Source organism: Cygnus olor, chromosome 5, assembly GCF_009769625.2.
Source record: "Cygnus olor isolate bCygOlo1 chromosome 5, bCygOlo1.pri.v2, whole genome shotgun sequence".
Lineage (NCBI taxonomy): Eukaryota > Metazoa > Chordata > Aves > Anseriformes > Anatidae > Cygnus > Cygnus olor.
Window position 1 is genome coordinate 7,073,890 of NC_049173.1, and position 16,618 is coordinate 7,090,507.

A 16,618-nucleotide genomic window follows, 5' to 3' on the forward strand; every position below is an offset into this window, starting at 1 on the left:
AATCAATCTGCAAAGTGACATGGGTGCTTCGTCTCCCTGGGGTCTTGGCAGTGTTGGGGACTGAGCCCAGGTCTCATCCTGCATCCTTGCTGCTTGCAGGGCTTACACCGAGCCCTGTCTGGGGGTGCAAGGAGTTTGGGATGCTGGCGAGGACCAGCCCCAGGGATAAGGACAGAAGCTGCCCACCTGCCCAGGCACAGCTGCACGAGCAACCAGCGCCGTCAGACAAACAAACGAGCAAAGACATCAGCTCTCCCCTCACCTCCTGGCAGCTCCCCACTCCCGGGGCTGGGAAGCATGCCCTCGACATGGTCCCAAACACCCACTTGGAAATGCTGCTGCTCTGCTGCTGCCAGCTTCCCATCTGGTGAGAGCCAGCCCTAATTACAACAAAAGACGAGCAGTGGGAGCAGGTTCCATCGTTTTTCAGTGATGAAAATTATGGCCTCTCCCACAGAGCCTGCCATGGAGGTTTTAGGCTGTCCTCTCTCTCTTATGCTGAGCTTTGGTCTTGCTGCCACAGCTGAGAATGCTCAGACTAAGCTCAGAGTGTCAAGGAAAAGAGGAAAGGTCAGCGATGGGTATTTTTCATCATAAAGAGGAAGCATTTTCTCCCCAGAGAGGTTGTTCATATGGACAACAAAACCTGTGGACAGCTAGGCTTGGATGCTTTACCCTTAGACTGAATCCCTTCCACTGTCTGTCACAGCCAAAATTTCCCCTCTCGCACCATGGTATTGTCACTGGACAAAGGCTGTAGGATCTGGGTCAAAGCCATTGCAGGGAACAGAAAACAAACAAACAAACAACAAAAAAAACTCCACTGATTTCCACAGGTCTTGTTCTCTGAGCTGAAGAGTGCCAAAACAGCCATGGTTTCAAGAACATGTCACCAATGCTGTGTTTAACTGTGTCAGAAGAATCCCTGGCACCTTGGCACAGGTGGCCCCCTGGGGAATGCCACTTGTGACAAAGCTAATGATGTAAGAAACACAGAGAGGAATGCCTCCAAAGTTATTGGAACATGCCATTTCCAAGAGAAACACTGCCTCTATCCCATCCTCCCAATCTCCATTTTTCTTTTGGCATGGAGTTAACATAGGGAATTTTTGGGAAGCAAAGTTATGCGTTTACATTAATCCAAATGGGATGTTTTATGAGTAAAAGGCGACAAGCAAATACTTCTTATCCATCTAGATTAAGTATTCGCTCTTCCTCCCAGTTTGCTATGGGGTTGGGGGAGAATTAAATGCTACAAAGTTTTATGGATGAGATCTGTGCCCAGCTCAGCTTGACTTATTTCCTATTGCCTTGAGGTTAATGAGGAGGAAGGCCAAACATTGTACCTCTTGTTCCATATTCAAGCTCTCTTCTAACAACAGATCTATGTGTCATCCCCACCCCCAAGCCTCCTAAAAATAAGATTACATTTTGCTCATTAATCCCAACAAACCATGTTCTGCTTTGGCCAGGAAAACAGGAGCTATCTTTTGTGGTGCCAGAGCTCATGAGAAGCAGCAACGCAGGAAGACAAGGTCAATAAAATGCACTTTTTATTCTGTATCAATGAAAATATAGCCACATGTAAATAAAGACGTGTGGAAAAAAAAATCAAAGTTGATCCTCCCTGAAGAAGTACAGTTCATTGTGCTAAAACCCATAATCCTTTGGGTTAGAAACAGTTGTCTGCCAATGCTTTTAAAGTGACCCACGTTTTCCTTGGATTGAAATTCAGCAAAACAGAAAAGTGCAACGAGAAACTTGCTGCGGATTCACCCAGTTCGGCCGACTGCCCGTGGCAGTGTCGGGAAGTGACGGGGCAGCCACGTCCCACACCTTCCTCCTCGGTCAAGGCAGCATCCGCTCCGTGTGGGCTGATGTGAGGTGTCCAGCAGGGAGGGAGATGGGCCTTCATGCTGCTCGTGATTGCTTCACGGATTTCAGATATGGTAGCAGAGGTGCATTCCTTTTATAGCTATTCAGTTTCAGATGCCTTTTTTTTTTTTTCCTCTAGGTTTTTATAAGCTTTCTGCTGTCAAAATACAGTTCTTAATTGCTTTTGTAGAAATAATCCTGAAAGGCAGAGGCATTTAAAATCTCCCTAAATCCTCAGTATATTAACAACAGCAAAAAAGAGAGCTGGGCTGTTCAAAAGTCTCGTCGGTAACATGAGTGCTGTTTGCATTGGCTAGTGTACGAAGAGCAGCAAGTAGTAACAAAAAATAATAATTATTATCCGAGCAATAACCCTTTCCCCCAATTTCTCCCTTGCAAAAAAAGTTTTCCCAAAATATTTCTCCCCTCAGTCCAGTGTCTGTGAATCACATACATTCAAAAGCTGCAGTTACTCTGTAAAAGGAGGTTTTAAAGCCCATGATGCCCCTCTGACTAACTCTCACTCGGGAAGAAAGTCCTGCTAATTTGAATGGAGCTGTTCACACAAATCAGGGATTAGCGTTGCAGGACCGGCCAGTTGGGTGCCCAAGGGTGCTGAGCGAGTCAGTGAACACTGGGCTGGCAATGCACAGCTCCCAAGGACAGGAAGAAAAAAAAAAAATCCACATCTTGGCTATGTGGCTGCATTTCAGCACAGAAGGAGATGGGGAAGGCAGGTTACGGCTAGGATGGGTGCTCAGCATGGACCATGGGGTGCCTGGTGAGGCTGGGCTGGGCTGGTTTTTGGGTTCTGCCTTTTTCCCCGTGTAGGTGAGTGGTGTAGCAGCTCCTGGCTCAGTTTAGTTCTCAGCTGTCATCCAAGGGGAGGAGGGGGGGAGCCTAGGGGAAAAGAAGCTAGGAAGAATGTACAATGTTCTGAAGGTAGTGAGGTCCTCTGAGATGACAGTGGTTAGTTAGAAAAGTCTCCACCTGCCACCAAAGGGGAGGACAGCCTGAGCGAGCCTTACGTGGATGCTGTCACCAGGCACCACCGGGGAGCCGGGGGTGCACAGAGACAAAGGAATGTGCCCACCCCTCGTTCCCCTCTCCTCCCAGTACCTATTTCCCAGATCTTTCTTCCTTTAAGAGCCTGGGATGACTAGTTGCCTAAACATGAGTGGGAACTCATAAGCATTTCAAAAGGATGGCGGAGGCAGGGGAAGAATCCTAAAATCCGTGCCAAAACTCCTGTGGCATCTCCTGGAGCTGGGAATTCGCCTTTCAAAGCCTGGTTTGGGGAGGGGGCCACACTTCATGAGGTCCTACCCCTCCCCTGCATGATGCTCTGCTCCACTCCAGGTGTGGCTGGACATGAGGAAATGCACCAGGACCAAAAGTTGAGCACTTTGGACCACTTTGAGCCAGCAGCACTGGATACAGAGGAGGCTGGGCAGGATTCAAAGCCTCCCAGCACCGGGTGCACAACCTCCTGCCTTCGTCATTGGCCCTCTCTGTGGCGGAAATAATAACTTTATTTTTATCTGGGCTTCTCCCCAGAGAGAGTTTGCACAGCTGATCTACATACCTAGCATGTGCGAGGATATTTTAGACAGTCATGAATTTTGAGCAGTTAATTTGGATGGAGATTACTGACAGTTCAGACACCGAGAATTTGGATTCAAATATGTATTAATTAAAAAGTGCCCTTTCCCTGATCGGTTCAGCTGATTTTATGGCAATTTACCTAGCTGTCCCAAGCTTCAAACACATCCTCTCCATTTCTGCCTGCATTTGGCATGCAGCATTTTGTAGGGCATGGAAACATGGACCTATTTGCATTAAGCAATGGCCTGAAATTAAAATTCTGGTACCAGCAGTTCTGGGCTTTCAGAAAGCTCAGCCCACACCACAACTCCCCGCCTCAGTGCTTCAAACCTGGCTTAGAGAAATTAACAGAAAGATTTCCACTGACCTTAATAAAAATTCTTGCACGGGATGCTTGAAGCCTCAAAATATTTACCTCCCAAACGAAGAGCATCATTTAGAACAGCTGCTGAGGCCACTTTACTGAGCCACTGGGCCACCGGCTGGTATTTAAGCAGGACATTAACAAATCAGCCCTGACTGCAGCTCCTATTAGCACATTATTTCTTCTGAACACAAATAGCAAAACAGATAATTATCTCATTAGATCTGCTGGGGCAGCATAACTTATTCAATCTTCCCGTTGCTACAAGTTGACAGATAGCCCTATAATCAAGGCAAGAAAAGAAAAAGAAAAGGGTCAAGGTAGGGAGGAGGGAAAAACAAAGAAAGAAAGAGAAAAAAAGGAGAGCACGGGCAATATTTTTACTACTGGGATGTTTTCCTTAAAACTGTTGTGAATCCTCATCTCCACTGCACCCCTGCAAGCTGCAGGTTTCCCGTTGGCTCCCACTTCCCTTATGGGGCCCCAGATTTCTTGAAGAACAAATAATCGACCACCAGTGTCAAGTGAGGAAGGGAACAAACCTGCCTACGAGAAACACCACGGTACCATCTGCAGGAACAGCTCTGAATCACTGTCAGACTAGCGGCAGGGGAAGTAGGTTGAGGTTATTTGTGGAATTCGTCTACGCTAGTGAAACAGGGCTAACTACTCCATTTGGGGAGTCGTTCTGTGTGCGAAATTTTTTGGGAAAGCTGATTAGCCGATTCTGCACTGCACAGCAACAAAGCCTCAGCTCCCCTCCTCTGAGTACAGGGATATTATTGGGACAGTTGAAAAGTACATTTACGGAGTTGCTCTGCACTTTAACGCTAATGAGCTTTTTCATTGGTATCAATAAATTCTCCCGCTTGCATGTTTAGCGTTCCTTTGGCATGCGTTGCCAGATAAATCTTTTATTGTCTTTCTGGTAGCTTGCCCAATTCCCACAAGGCAGATTTTTAAAACCCAAATCCTGCCTTATTGCGAGCTGCTGCCTCTCCCACTCGATAAATTGAATTTACCACTTGATAGAATTATGCAGTCAGTGGCACTCGGCCCTTCTCTTAAGTCAAAAAACAAGGCTGGGAACCTATAGAGCATCAACTGGCAGTAGCAAGAGCTGGAAGGAGCCATCGCATCCTCGCACCCACAGTCCTTTCCTAAGAGCCACATCATGGAACAACCACAAAGAACAAAAATACACTTTTGCTCTTGGTTTCAGGAGGACATTCACACATTTACGGCATTTCAAACACTGATATGCTGGTGATCCCAAAGCCATGAGATTTGAACATGCGGTGCTGTTTTTGGTATTCAAAGGACAGGTGTAAGCTACCCATTTAGGTGAGGTTTCATCTCTGTAATTTTTAAGTACCACCAAACAGAGCTTGTTTTAATGCCAGGACTCCTAATTATACCAAAAAAAAAAAAAAAAAAGAAGAAGAAAAGAAAAAAGCAAAAAGAAGCTGTGTCCAAACAACATTTGATGATACAAGTGAAGGCAGCAGTAATTAATCCTGCAGGGACACCAGAGGACTAATTAAAAGCAGAGCACAAATTTTGTTTTGCTTTAGGAAAAAAAACACACCACAACACAAAAACAAACACACTTTCCATGAGAGCTTGGGTAATACACCCAATTTACAAACTGAACTGTGACCCTGGAGTAATGGTCCTGACAGCAGCCTCGAAATGCTGCTGGATTCTCAGATATCATCCCAAAAGCACAGGGTATGGAACCACTGCTCCTCTCCTGCCCCACCAGCTGGAGGAGCTGGACGCCAGCACAAAATATATATTTTTTTTCTCTAGGAAAACCAAATGATGGTAGAGAGATGAGGTGCAACAACTCGGGAGATTCTTCTGAAACCGAGCCCAGGACAGGAAAGGGCCTGAGTGTCCTGGCGTAACACACATGGAAATGTTGAGCGGAGTCCTTGGGTCTGCTGGGGGAAATGAAGAGGACTCTTACTAGAGCTATGGGGCATCAGTTCAAAGTGCCACTGGTGCTGCACTTCACCTTAGGTGTAATTGGATGAGGAAAACAGAAAACAGTCACATGTGGCAGGTGCTGGATTGACTGTGCAGCTAATGTCTCATTGGAGTTCCCCTTACCATTAAAAGGACTCAATAAAAAACACAAACGCTCTAGTCCTTGCTATCCTTACGGGACACTACAATATTCAAGATAGTACACAAGAGCCAAAAATATATAAATCCAAAAAAAAAAGTTTCTTTAATAAAATAATGCACTGAGATGTGTAGAATGTTTGCCCTGGTGTTCCTGATTTATCTGGGGACTTGCTGCTAAGTTACCATTTGGAAAGGAGTTTTTGAGTAACCCTGTGAGCCATCATGGCCATGCAGGAGGTTAGAGTCAAAAAAAAACAGTTTTCCAGTTAAATCTAACAGGGCCAGGTGTAAACCTTGGAATGTGGCTGTAATATTACCCTAGGAAAACAGGGGATGAGTCTGGGAGTGGGGCTGGAGCAGCCTGCAGGGATATGCATGGGCTCAAAGATTCACTCAGACCCTATGGACAAACCCAGCCTGTTTGAGCAATGGTGTCCACACACCGACAGTGAGAGGAGCAGACTGAACCTGGGGGGGTAAGAATAACCCCCAGATCCAGCTGCTTAGGAGAAACCCCCCCCCCCCCACTGCCCTTCACACATTCGCAATAACCTTGGATGTGCATCCCTGCCAGTGCAATGCTGAAAACCAGCTCAAATGCTATTGATTTTTACGGCGTTGTCAGACACTGTAATCACCTTTCTGTGGGCTGGGGAAGAGGCTGGAAGAGGGAGTGGGTGTTGCTGATGTGTCTGTATTAGCCCACCGCTTCCAGAAACTGCATGGTCACCGAGACATCTTTCTCAGCCTTTGGCACCAAGTGTGGATGTTAGCTGATACCAGTGAAGGGCTTAATTCATTTATCTGCCGTAGTTTTAGACTATGCCAAATTTCTCTGGTGTCTGCTTGATAATTATCAGCTCTCAGAAACATTCTTTATCCTGAAAACTGTTAACACATTCCTCAGTATGCTATTTAAATTGAAAACCGGAAAATAATGAGACATAGCTAAGAACCTTCAACCTTCATCTCCTATTTGTGCGATTAAAACCTCCAGAAGCACCAAATGATATACCACCACAGCTCAGAAGGGACCTGTTGGCAATCCTTTGGTCCAAGCCCCTGCTCAAAGCAAGGCCAACGTCAAGGACAGGTCCATTCACTGTGATGCTGCACAGTCCAGACAATGTATGCCCCCTTCCAGCAGGCTCTGGCAAGCCTCCACTGAATCCTCTACTTTCCCCTGTGGACATCTCTCTCTATATCCACATTTAAACAAATTGCATAGCACAAATGGCCACTATATAGAGACTAGCAAATACTGACTTCAGCAGAATATTGCTACTAGTTTTGCACCCTCATTCTTTATGCCCTTTCTTCTCCCCTCCCGCTGCCCAGCTCAGAGCCAGGGCTCTGCTGCAGTCTGGGCAATCACCTGATGGCTGGTCATTCTCCACCTTGGAAGCTCTCTGCTAAAACTTTGGAAGATCTCCACCACATTTTTTCCCTTCGTTGGACATTGCCAAGCCTTGGCATCTTTCCACAGCATGACACAGCTCAGCTATGAGACTCTTGACATCCTTGGTGTCCCACAGGAGCCAAACATCCCAAATAGGTGGCAGCCTTTCACTGTCCAGAAGGTGACGGGTGATTCCTGTCCATGCCTTGCCATTGTGCAAGACATCATGATTGCCATATACCCATGGAAGCTGGGGACCCTGGACTATCATGCCATGGTATTGGGGTAAGAAGTTAAAAAAATGGTCATCACAGGCCAAGAACTGAGCATCTGAGTGTCCTTAGGGAGCTGTCTTAAGCAGTTTAGGAGTTGCACACTTTGTTTCGGGCTGCATGCTGAGAAATTTCAATCTTCCCTGTGATGGTCACATCTGTAAAAAGTGCTCTTGTGCTGGAAAGATGGTAAGCAGTACTTTTTCAGGGCACCTTTTTATACAAGCAGGATCAGGCTTGAGTTGTGGGTTGAATTCACTTCACTTACCCTCCAGCAGTCTACAAATCAAATGTCTAATCTAAAGGCATTAGTCTACAGTAAATGATGAGAGACTGACGCCTCCGGAGCACGATTTATCCCATCTGCCTGAAACACCTGTCTTAAACGGGCCAGCTCTGAGTCCCCATTCCAAACGAGCAGGTATATACACGCAAGATGTGTGTACACATCCTTCGCAGGCAGGCAGAAATATGTAGTCTGACATTGCTTGGTCTGAATTGAATCTGCTCTGGACTTGATAACATACTGTCATGTCACTGGGGTGGCTGATCCCAACCTAATACAAAGTCCTTTTTATAGGGCTTTTAATTATGGCTAATTGACATATTCATGGAGGACAGCCAGATACAAAGTTGGTGTACACCAATAGTCTCAGACTGTGGGTCAAGCATGCTTACATCTCCAAGCAGAAAATCATGAAATGCACTTATATTTAGAGACGACAGATAGAAAAGTTTGTGAGAATATTGCCCCAGATGCCTGGCTCCACCTGTCTTGCAACAAAAGGTTGATTAACATAACATAATAAATTAATTTAATGTATTTGTTACAGGCTGGACAAGCACTTTTTGAGTGGTTATATCATCTGAGTGTTCAAAATCAATATCGGCAGATATCTTGTCCCACAGTGAAACACAATGTCAATTTTCTGTACGACTAAATGCACCCTCAGTAAGGATGATTTTATTTTGTTTGTCATTTGTTAAGTATCACAAAGCTGATCTTTGTACAATATTCTTGATGTCAGTAAAAAAATGCCTTGCTTTTCTGCCAAAAGTAATGTGGACTTCTTGTCTCCATCCAGCAATTTGCTTTAAGAATTTACTTCATTTTGAAATATAAACTATAGCATATTAAAACCAATGAAAACATTTAGAGATATTGTTAGCTGCTTGAAAAAATGGAGGGGGAAATTAGAAAGACTGTTCTCAGATGTGGAAATCCAGCCTGATCAAACCTTTCTTCCCTGTGGGCCCCACAGGAACATGCTGCTCTGGCAGCACAGACACAGGTGAAGGACTGGGGCCATCTGGGAAAACTGACAGCATCAACTTTTCTATTTCCATCCTTAAATTTCCTGAAGGAAATCAGTGCAGATACAGAAGTGCCAAGAAAAATGTGAACTAATGTAAACTACCGCTGTTTGATGCCCACAGCTCTGGTTGCAGCTCAGGATTGGAGAGTCACGGAGCGCAGGCTACCACGAAGAGATGCTTTTCTCCAAAGGAACCCCACTTCTCTAACAAGTATGTCAGCAGCAAGACTATAAAGCACTACAGATCCTATAGACCTGAAGATATGTGTTCACAGAGAAGCTTTTGCTACAAAAAAAAAAAAAAAAAAAAAAGAATTGATGAATCGAATAAAGCCTTTAGATACAGACTGTTAAAAATGATATCAAAATCTGTTGAAACTCTTTTCTGTAGCAAAATGGCCTTTGAATGCATTTTTTTTTTAAATGGGTATCACTGATGCCACCTCACTTACAAAAAAAAAATTATTTATTTTAACAAACAATCATCTGTCCGCTTCTGACATCCAAAAAGATAGGTTTGGGTTTTCTAAATGCTCAAAATCCAAGTAAAAAAGTGCCAAGTCATCATGATATATCCCACGTCCTCCTCCTCCCTCACAAATTGCATATGAAACCTTTGGCTTTTTTTTTTTCTTCAGCTCAGGATGTCTTTTCCCCCAAAAGCCTCCAAGCTATTTTGTGATCACAGTATCTGTTTTCTGACCCGTGCAAATGATGATGTCTGCTTAGCGGTCTCAGTTACTTCCAGAGTGACTGCCCGTGGCTTGCAAATAGTGCAACATTAATTCTGCAGCTGCCAGTTCTCTAAAATTGTCCTGGAATCCAAAATACACTTTAAGGTCCAATATGTTCATCAGATTCAAGCTTCAGTTCACACCTGTGTAACAGGGTTGCTTTCCGCATGGTGGTAAATGAAGACTGAATTTGGAGCTAGCAGAGCCCAAACTTCAGTGCCAGCAGCATCAAGTCCCTACGGTTGTGCTACTTCTGCAGAACAGGGAAAAGAAAAGTTGGCAAAGCTTAAGTTTGTCACTTCCAAAGTCAGCTCTGCTCTAACCCCTGTCCCATGGCAAAGACAGAAAGATGGAAAACAGGACTTACAAATACAAAATTGGAAGAACTGAGGGGTATTCCCTTCTATATCTTCACTACAATATTTTCAGCTATTATCCTGAAGTGCTGTTCTATCTCGTATAGGTAATATTACACAAAAATGCTATTCAAGGTACTCTAGTTCGCTTGCTCCGGAAAGTGTTTACTTTTCTGTACACATTTTATTTCTATTTGTATCTTGTCCAGAAAGATAAAATCCACTTGTGTATGGGTAAAATGCTTTGAACACACAGCGCACAAGGTAAGTGCTATGACCGCATTACCAGGTGTTGCAGGAATGTCTGTCCTGGCACGCAGCTCCTAAAGGAAAGGGAAGCATGCAGCCGAGAGCTCCGTCCACGCGGCACATAGCTGCTTCAGTGCTGGCTCAGCTGGAAGAGGCGCATTTGTTCCCCTATTGCATTTACAGCTGTGGGTGGTTGCTTTCAGTCAACCCTGAACTGCACCACGAGGACTCCTGCTTCTTTGACAGAGAAGGATTGCCCCAGCTGGCAGCACGCTTGATCGCATCATGCACAGCCACGAGGACAGGGGAAAGCTGAAAGTGCCCCGGTAACAACTCCATGAAACAACGTGTAATGAAATTTTGGAGGCAAAGCGCTTCACAATTGTACAAGCTGAATTTTCAGAGCAGTTGCCATCAGAGTTGATCGTGCAAATTGGGCCTCCAGCTGCACCCCCAGCACACAGATGTGGGGGGGGAGCCCATCTGCAGCGCGAGTTTATCGCGTTTGTTTGCAAGACACCATCGCACTGATCCCACTGCTGCCTGGTGCCAGGCCCCAGCTGGTCCCACTGACCTTGCGAGGGTCAACACCAGTGTCAAGGCAGCACCAGGACCAGAGAGCTTGGAAACGCTGTGTTTGTTTCATGAACTTGCTATTTTATGTTATTTATAGCTTTTAGCCAGTACTCATTTTAACCAGTACAGTTGCACTTGAACCGCAATAAATGTTCTGGACTTGAATAATTTTCAAGTTCAGATGAATCCTGTTACATGTTCTCATGTTGTAAGGTGGTACAAAGTTACACCTGACTGGCAAGGTGAACCTAAACAGAGATCCCTTTGCATGCCATTCAGTTCTATCTAGAATTAACATCAGTCACAGAGAAAGAAAAAAAAGTCCTTGACAAAGGCAGAGGAATGCCATTAAGGCTAAAGCTGTCTAACAGTCACCCCACCACCCTGCTGGCTCTTTTGCAGCACCACCTCATGGCACAGTCCTGCACCAAGGAACTTCACCAAGCCCCAGCCCAGACAGCCTGCAGGGCTCAGCAATTGACTGGGCAGTGGGGTAAGGTGCTGTGTGTCTGTCTGAGCCAGCGACCCCAGCCAGGCAAGAACAGTCAAATCTTCAAAACTTGGCACTTAAGGTCTACCCACAAGGTCCGTGCATACTCCAGCAGCCTGCAGCAACCCTGCGACTCCTTAACCCCATAACCCTTGACTCTTTCAGAGTCCCGGGGTAGGGTTTAGAGCAGGACCCCGAAGGTTTTGCTGTTGTGCAGTTTGTCCCTGCAGACCACAGCAGGGCTGCGCGCTTGCAGATTTGTATTCCTGTCAGAAGAGCAGCTGCAAAGCACAGCTGCCTAATTTGACAGTGGCAACTGCAGCTGCAGAAAGCTATAATGAGCAGGCAGCCTCACCGCCCGTCTTTGGGAAGAGTTGTCCCTTTCGGTGACTTTTTATTCTTATTTTTTCGTCTGTAATTTCCTGAAGAAAGGGACTGAAAGAGAGGCAGAAATGGGCCCAAAAGGAAAAGCAAATTGGAAAGATCACTGTCTTCTCTCCACGAACAGACACAACAGAAGCAATGACTTCTTTGGCTTTCTTGTGATCTTTTGGGAGTTTATGGGATTGGATTTCACAGTAGGAGATACAATCACCCTAAGATGCAGGTTACTAATTGCCACTACTACAAATGTTGCTTTTTGTTGTTGTTTGATTTTTATTTTTATTTTTTGGTTTCTGAGGAATTTATTTAGTTTAGCTTAGCTTCCTAATATGAAATGAAATGTCTGGCATTGGTGTCTGGTAAGGATACCCACTAATTATAAACATGCCTTTTGTTTACCTGATTGATAGCGATGCCTTGTTGTACACATATGTTTTACTCAAGGCACTTTTGAAGACACGGGACCTTGATGCAAGAGGCCATTGATGTGTGGTGGGGATATCCTTCTCTGAAGAAGCCAGTGAACTCTGCTGTGCCAGCCTCCAGCTGTACCGGCAGCGGCTCCGAAGCCACAATGGCCATTTCTGCCATAAGAAACATGTGCCTGGATTCTCACTCGCTGCAAATGGAGAAGTAAATAACCCACCACACTCAAGTGCAGACCCAGGCTGTGTCCAAAATCTCAGCTTCCAAGAGCAGAAGAATCAGGGGCCCATGCAAAAGCCTGTCTTGCTGCAGCCCTGCAGAGCCATCATGAGGGACAACACACCAGCCCAGCTGCTGGAGGTGGGATCGTGGTTCAGGAGGGGGAGATGCTGATGGGAGCCAGCCAAGAGGAGGGCCAGAGCACCTGACACAGACCTAAGGGCCTTAATGTGCCCAACGACTGATGGTGTGGACACTGAGAGCTGGCATTCGGATCACAACACCCCAGCCACTGAAACCTTCAACGCATCCAAGGTATGAACAGCAGGCAGTGCCCGAGGAAGGACTTCATCTCCACAAAACACTCTCCCACCCAAACATCACCATCCAATGCCTCAGGCTAAAGGGTAATTCACCATCACCAACTTCACATCCTGACTGGTAATTTTCTCTTTCTCAAAGGTAGTTTCAGACTGATAAACAGCCTCAGAAAAGAGTGGAGGGGGATTAACTGCAGCCTTTTAACTTCAGCCTTCCAAATCTGCTCACAGGCTCCTGAGGAGCTGAAGCACAATTGCTCTCTCCCTTGCTCAGATCTCGTGCAAAGTTTTTCTGCCAGGGGCAATGGGGGGGACAGCCAGAGAGCAACCTCAGCTCTGCAAAAAACGGGACATCCTAACGAGGATACTGACAGAAGCGGACACTGTCGCTAAGTGCTGCAAAGAGATTCTGCATAATGTCACACTAACAGATCAGTAAAAATGCCACCCGTAAAAAGAAGGCTTTCGAGAAAGACATTACCCCCAAATACACAGTGCGTGCAGCTGAGAGATGTTCTGTTTGTTTCATTTCGTTTTATAAATCATCGCTACTATGTCTTACTTACGATGTTAAAAGAGCAGGAGGATACTCGAAAGAAAAGGCTGTGCATGCACAACACCCACACAAATCAATTCCAGTGATCTACCCCAGCACCTGACACGGTGCCCTTCCCTGGCGACTGAGCTGAGCCCTCCCTTCAAGAGGAGTGGGGGAATTTATCACCAAATATACAGTATATTGTAATGGAATGATACGAGGAAACAGTACTACTTGGAGTCTGAACATGTCAACCACGTCATGTTAACCTACTGTCTAACTCGGCAGAAGACAGTGATGAAGTAAAAGCTCAATTCACCCAGCCTGAGATCAAAACTGTCATGGCAATATTGGCAGGTTAGACCCTGATTCTTTAAATAGTACATTGCCTTTGTTAAACAAAAGTCATTCTTTTATTACATAATAGAGATTATAAATAAATGTAAAGTGTGCATGCAGTCAACTGCATATTATACAAGCAATATCTATGTTAATAATTGTTTTCTTTGGCAGGCCAGAATCCAGCTGGACATGCAAATATTTACATATCAAAATCCTTGGTGTGTTCAAGTCATATTGGATGCAAGTGAAAATATATATGTATATATATTTACCTTATACACACACATATATATGTATAAAGGTATATATACACCTCTGCATATATACTGTATACATATATACACATAGGTATATGCTAAAAGTGGATTTCATCTTTTTCTGATTCAGGTGATGCAGGCCTTGAAACGCTAAAAATATCCTGGCAGGGTATCTGGGGGGGCCGCTGGGGTGATAAATGAGACTTGGGGGAAGAGACCTGGGGTACGTTCTTTTCAGACAATATTTTTAAAATTTCTGCCACCTGCTTCTCAAGGGCAGCCATCCTGCTGCTTAGCAGCTGGATATCTTCTTTGAGTTCGTGCTTGACTTCCTGCAGCGTGGTTTGTAAGGCCTGCTCAGGAATAGGGTAGAAAGGATGCCTAGCATCAGCCTGAATGGGGCTGTGCTCCAGGGGGCTGCGAGTCTCACCAGCTTTATCCAAGCGAAGGTCACTTTTTGTTATTCCACTGTCACAAGAGTCTGTTTTCCTCAGTGGGTTTTTATTTACACCGTTCTCCGCGTCGTTGCACTTGGGGTCCTCCGAGAGCAGCCCCATCGACTCAGCCTTTGTGACGTTATTCCAGTCTTCCTTCTTCTCCTCGTGGGTCCCCATCGTGTTCTTCAGCCGAAGCCACCCTTTCCCGTTCCCGTTTTTCATCCGCATGGGGCTGTTCACTTTGAGACATTTTTGGTCTCCATTTCCATTGGGCTTTAGCTCCATTGCATCCCTGTTGTTCTGCTTCACAGCCTCGCTGGTTTTCACGTAAGCCAGGGATGTCTGGATGGGGGTGATCTGAGACACGGTGACCACACTGGTGCCCGTGATGGAGGCCCCGTTCTGCACGCTCCGGCTTTCCACCTGAAGCTGGTTCCTTTCCGGGTCGATGTGGGTTGAGCCTTGATTACGCATCTCCTTTTGCTGTTTGAATTTCTGGAAGAGTTTCCGCACGGGGTGGTCCACAGGGATGCTCAGTGTCACCTCGTTCTTCTGGCGCAGGCGCTCCTCTTCCTCCTTCTTGACATCACTGATTTTCCGGAAGATGATCTAAGGGGGATAAGTCCAAAACAGTCAATCACTGGACATCAAATACAACAGTACGGCAAATGTTACTGGAGGATGGGGAAACAGAAAGGTCCCTAAGGGTAATCAGGCATTTCTCCTTCCTCTCTGTCTCAGTTTCTGACAGTGAATTCAAATGGAACTGAACACAGCATTGTAACCTTTGATATATGCCACTGCATAGATGGTGTACATACATACATACGTACAAATGCTTTTTTAAAGGTATAGATTAAAAGTGTTTTTTACCTGTGTTTTTGATGCAGAAGACATAGCCCTGAAGAACTAAAATTACCCCAACAATGCCAGAAAGAAAGAAACTGAACAAAGAGAAGAAAGCAAGCGAGCGAGAACCCAAACACAGTGATACGCACCTACCCATTACTCACACTCATAGCTGCTCCTTTGCTATCTTTAGTACAGATCAAAAGGAAACAGCAATTCAGCAAAGACTGCATGGCTGTAACTTTAACTCAATGCACACACCCTTCCAGAGGCTGGAAAATCCAAATGCGTGCACTACTTTTTAGCTCTGCTTATTGTTGTAGCAGTGGCTGGAGGGTGCAATTACGTTCCCCGTGTGCTGTGTTGTGTGGCTTCACACGGCAGCACAACAGTTTTTATGTCTAACATGTGGAGGAAGGCATTTGGTGCTGCAGTTATTTCACCCTTCAGAATCTCTCTGTAGCAAAAGGAATTCGAGCCTCAAGCTGTGGAAGGATCCGCAGAATTAAAACCTTTCTGTTGATTTTATGCATGTTACTCCCAAATAATCTTTGGTCCTTTTTTAAAAAACGTTTTGTTCCATTTTCTTGAATGTGGGACTGAGGCAGGATAGGATAACTCTCTGTCTCTCTGGATGATGGTACTAAATTGAAAAGGAACACATGATAAGATGCAAATATGGGCAGTGTAGGGACAGTGTTGGTAACAAAAGTAAAAGAAAGCCCCCGCAATACACAAACAAAACGCTGTGACAGTCAGATGTGGATTTTGAAGTATCCATTTGAGTACACATATTTCAGTATCGATTTTCTTTAAGAGAGGCTTCTCACACCTGTCCCTATTTGCAAAGAAATAGTTGCTTTCAAGTCTCACATCTTCAGAAGCTGGCAGAGGAATGTCGCTACATCTCCTTCCCCGCATGAATCTGGGATGAGCTGGACTTCAAAGCTTCATTAGAGAGCTTTAAAATGCCCTAAGTAATATTCTTGTGTGCTGCTGATAGATTCAGCTGCTTATAATAATTTGGAAAGTTAACGTGTTTATTAGAAGCCCAGTTTAAAAAAAAAAAATGCAGGGAAACATGGAAGATACTTTCATCTGACTCTCTGACCTAGATGCAGCAACACGTACACTCATTTGGCAGCTCCTCTTCATTAGTGCCTACCCTCATGGAGCAACTCTCTCGGGCAAGCCACAGGGGACAGCAAAGAAATGCAAGAGAAGTTGCCCTTGATTCGAAAAAGTACGTAATTAGATTGAGTTGAAGCCACATTTTCTAAATGAAGGTTCGGTTGCTTTGTTTGTGTCTTCCTCTCCCTGAAGGGCATTGTGGCACCTCTGGCAGATGACAAGGCTGTGTCCCCAAGCCGTGTCCTGGGGAAGATGCTCGGTTCCCCTGCTGGTCTCCCATCCTACAGTGCTCCTCTGTGCCAGGCCAACATGCTTGGGTCCCTGGAAACATCTAGGGTGAGGAAAA

At 45.3% G+C, this 16,618-nt stretch overlaps 1 protein-coding gene across 1 annotated transcript in view; it reads right to left on the minus strand.

The window, feature by feature from the left end:
- Positions 1-10,120: 10,120 nt before the first annotated feature.
- KCNH5 (potassium voltage-gated channel subfamily H member 5) overlaps positions 10,121-16,618 on the minus strand; it is a 156,591-nt gene continuing 150,093 nt past the window's right edge. The window contains exon 11 of the mRNA XM_040558987.1: positions 10,121-14,901. Coding sequence (XP_040414921.1) covers positions 13,954-14,901 — 948 coding nt within the window. The 3' untranslated portion in view covers positions 10,121-13,953. The remainder of the gene's footprint in view (positions 14,902-16,618) is intronic.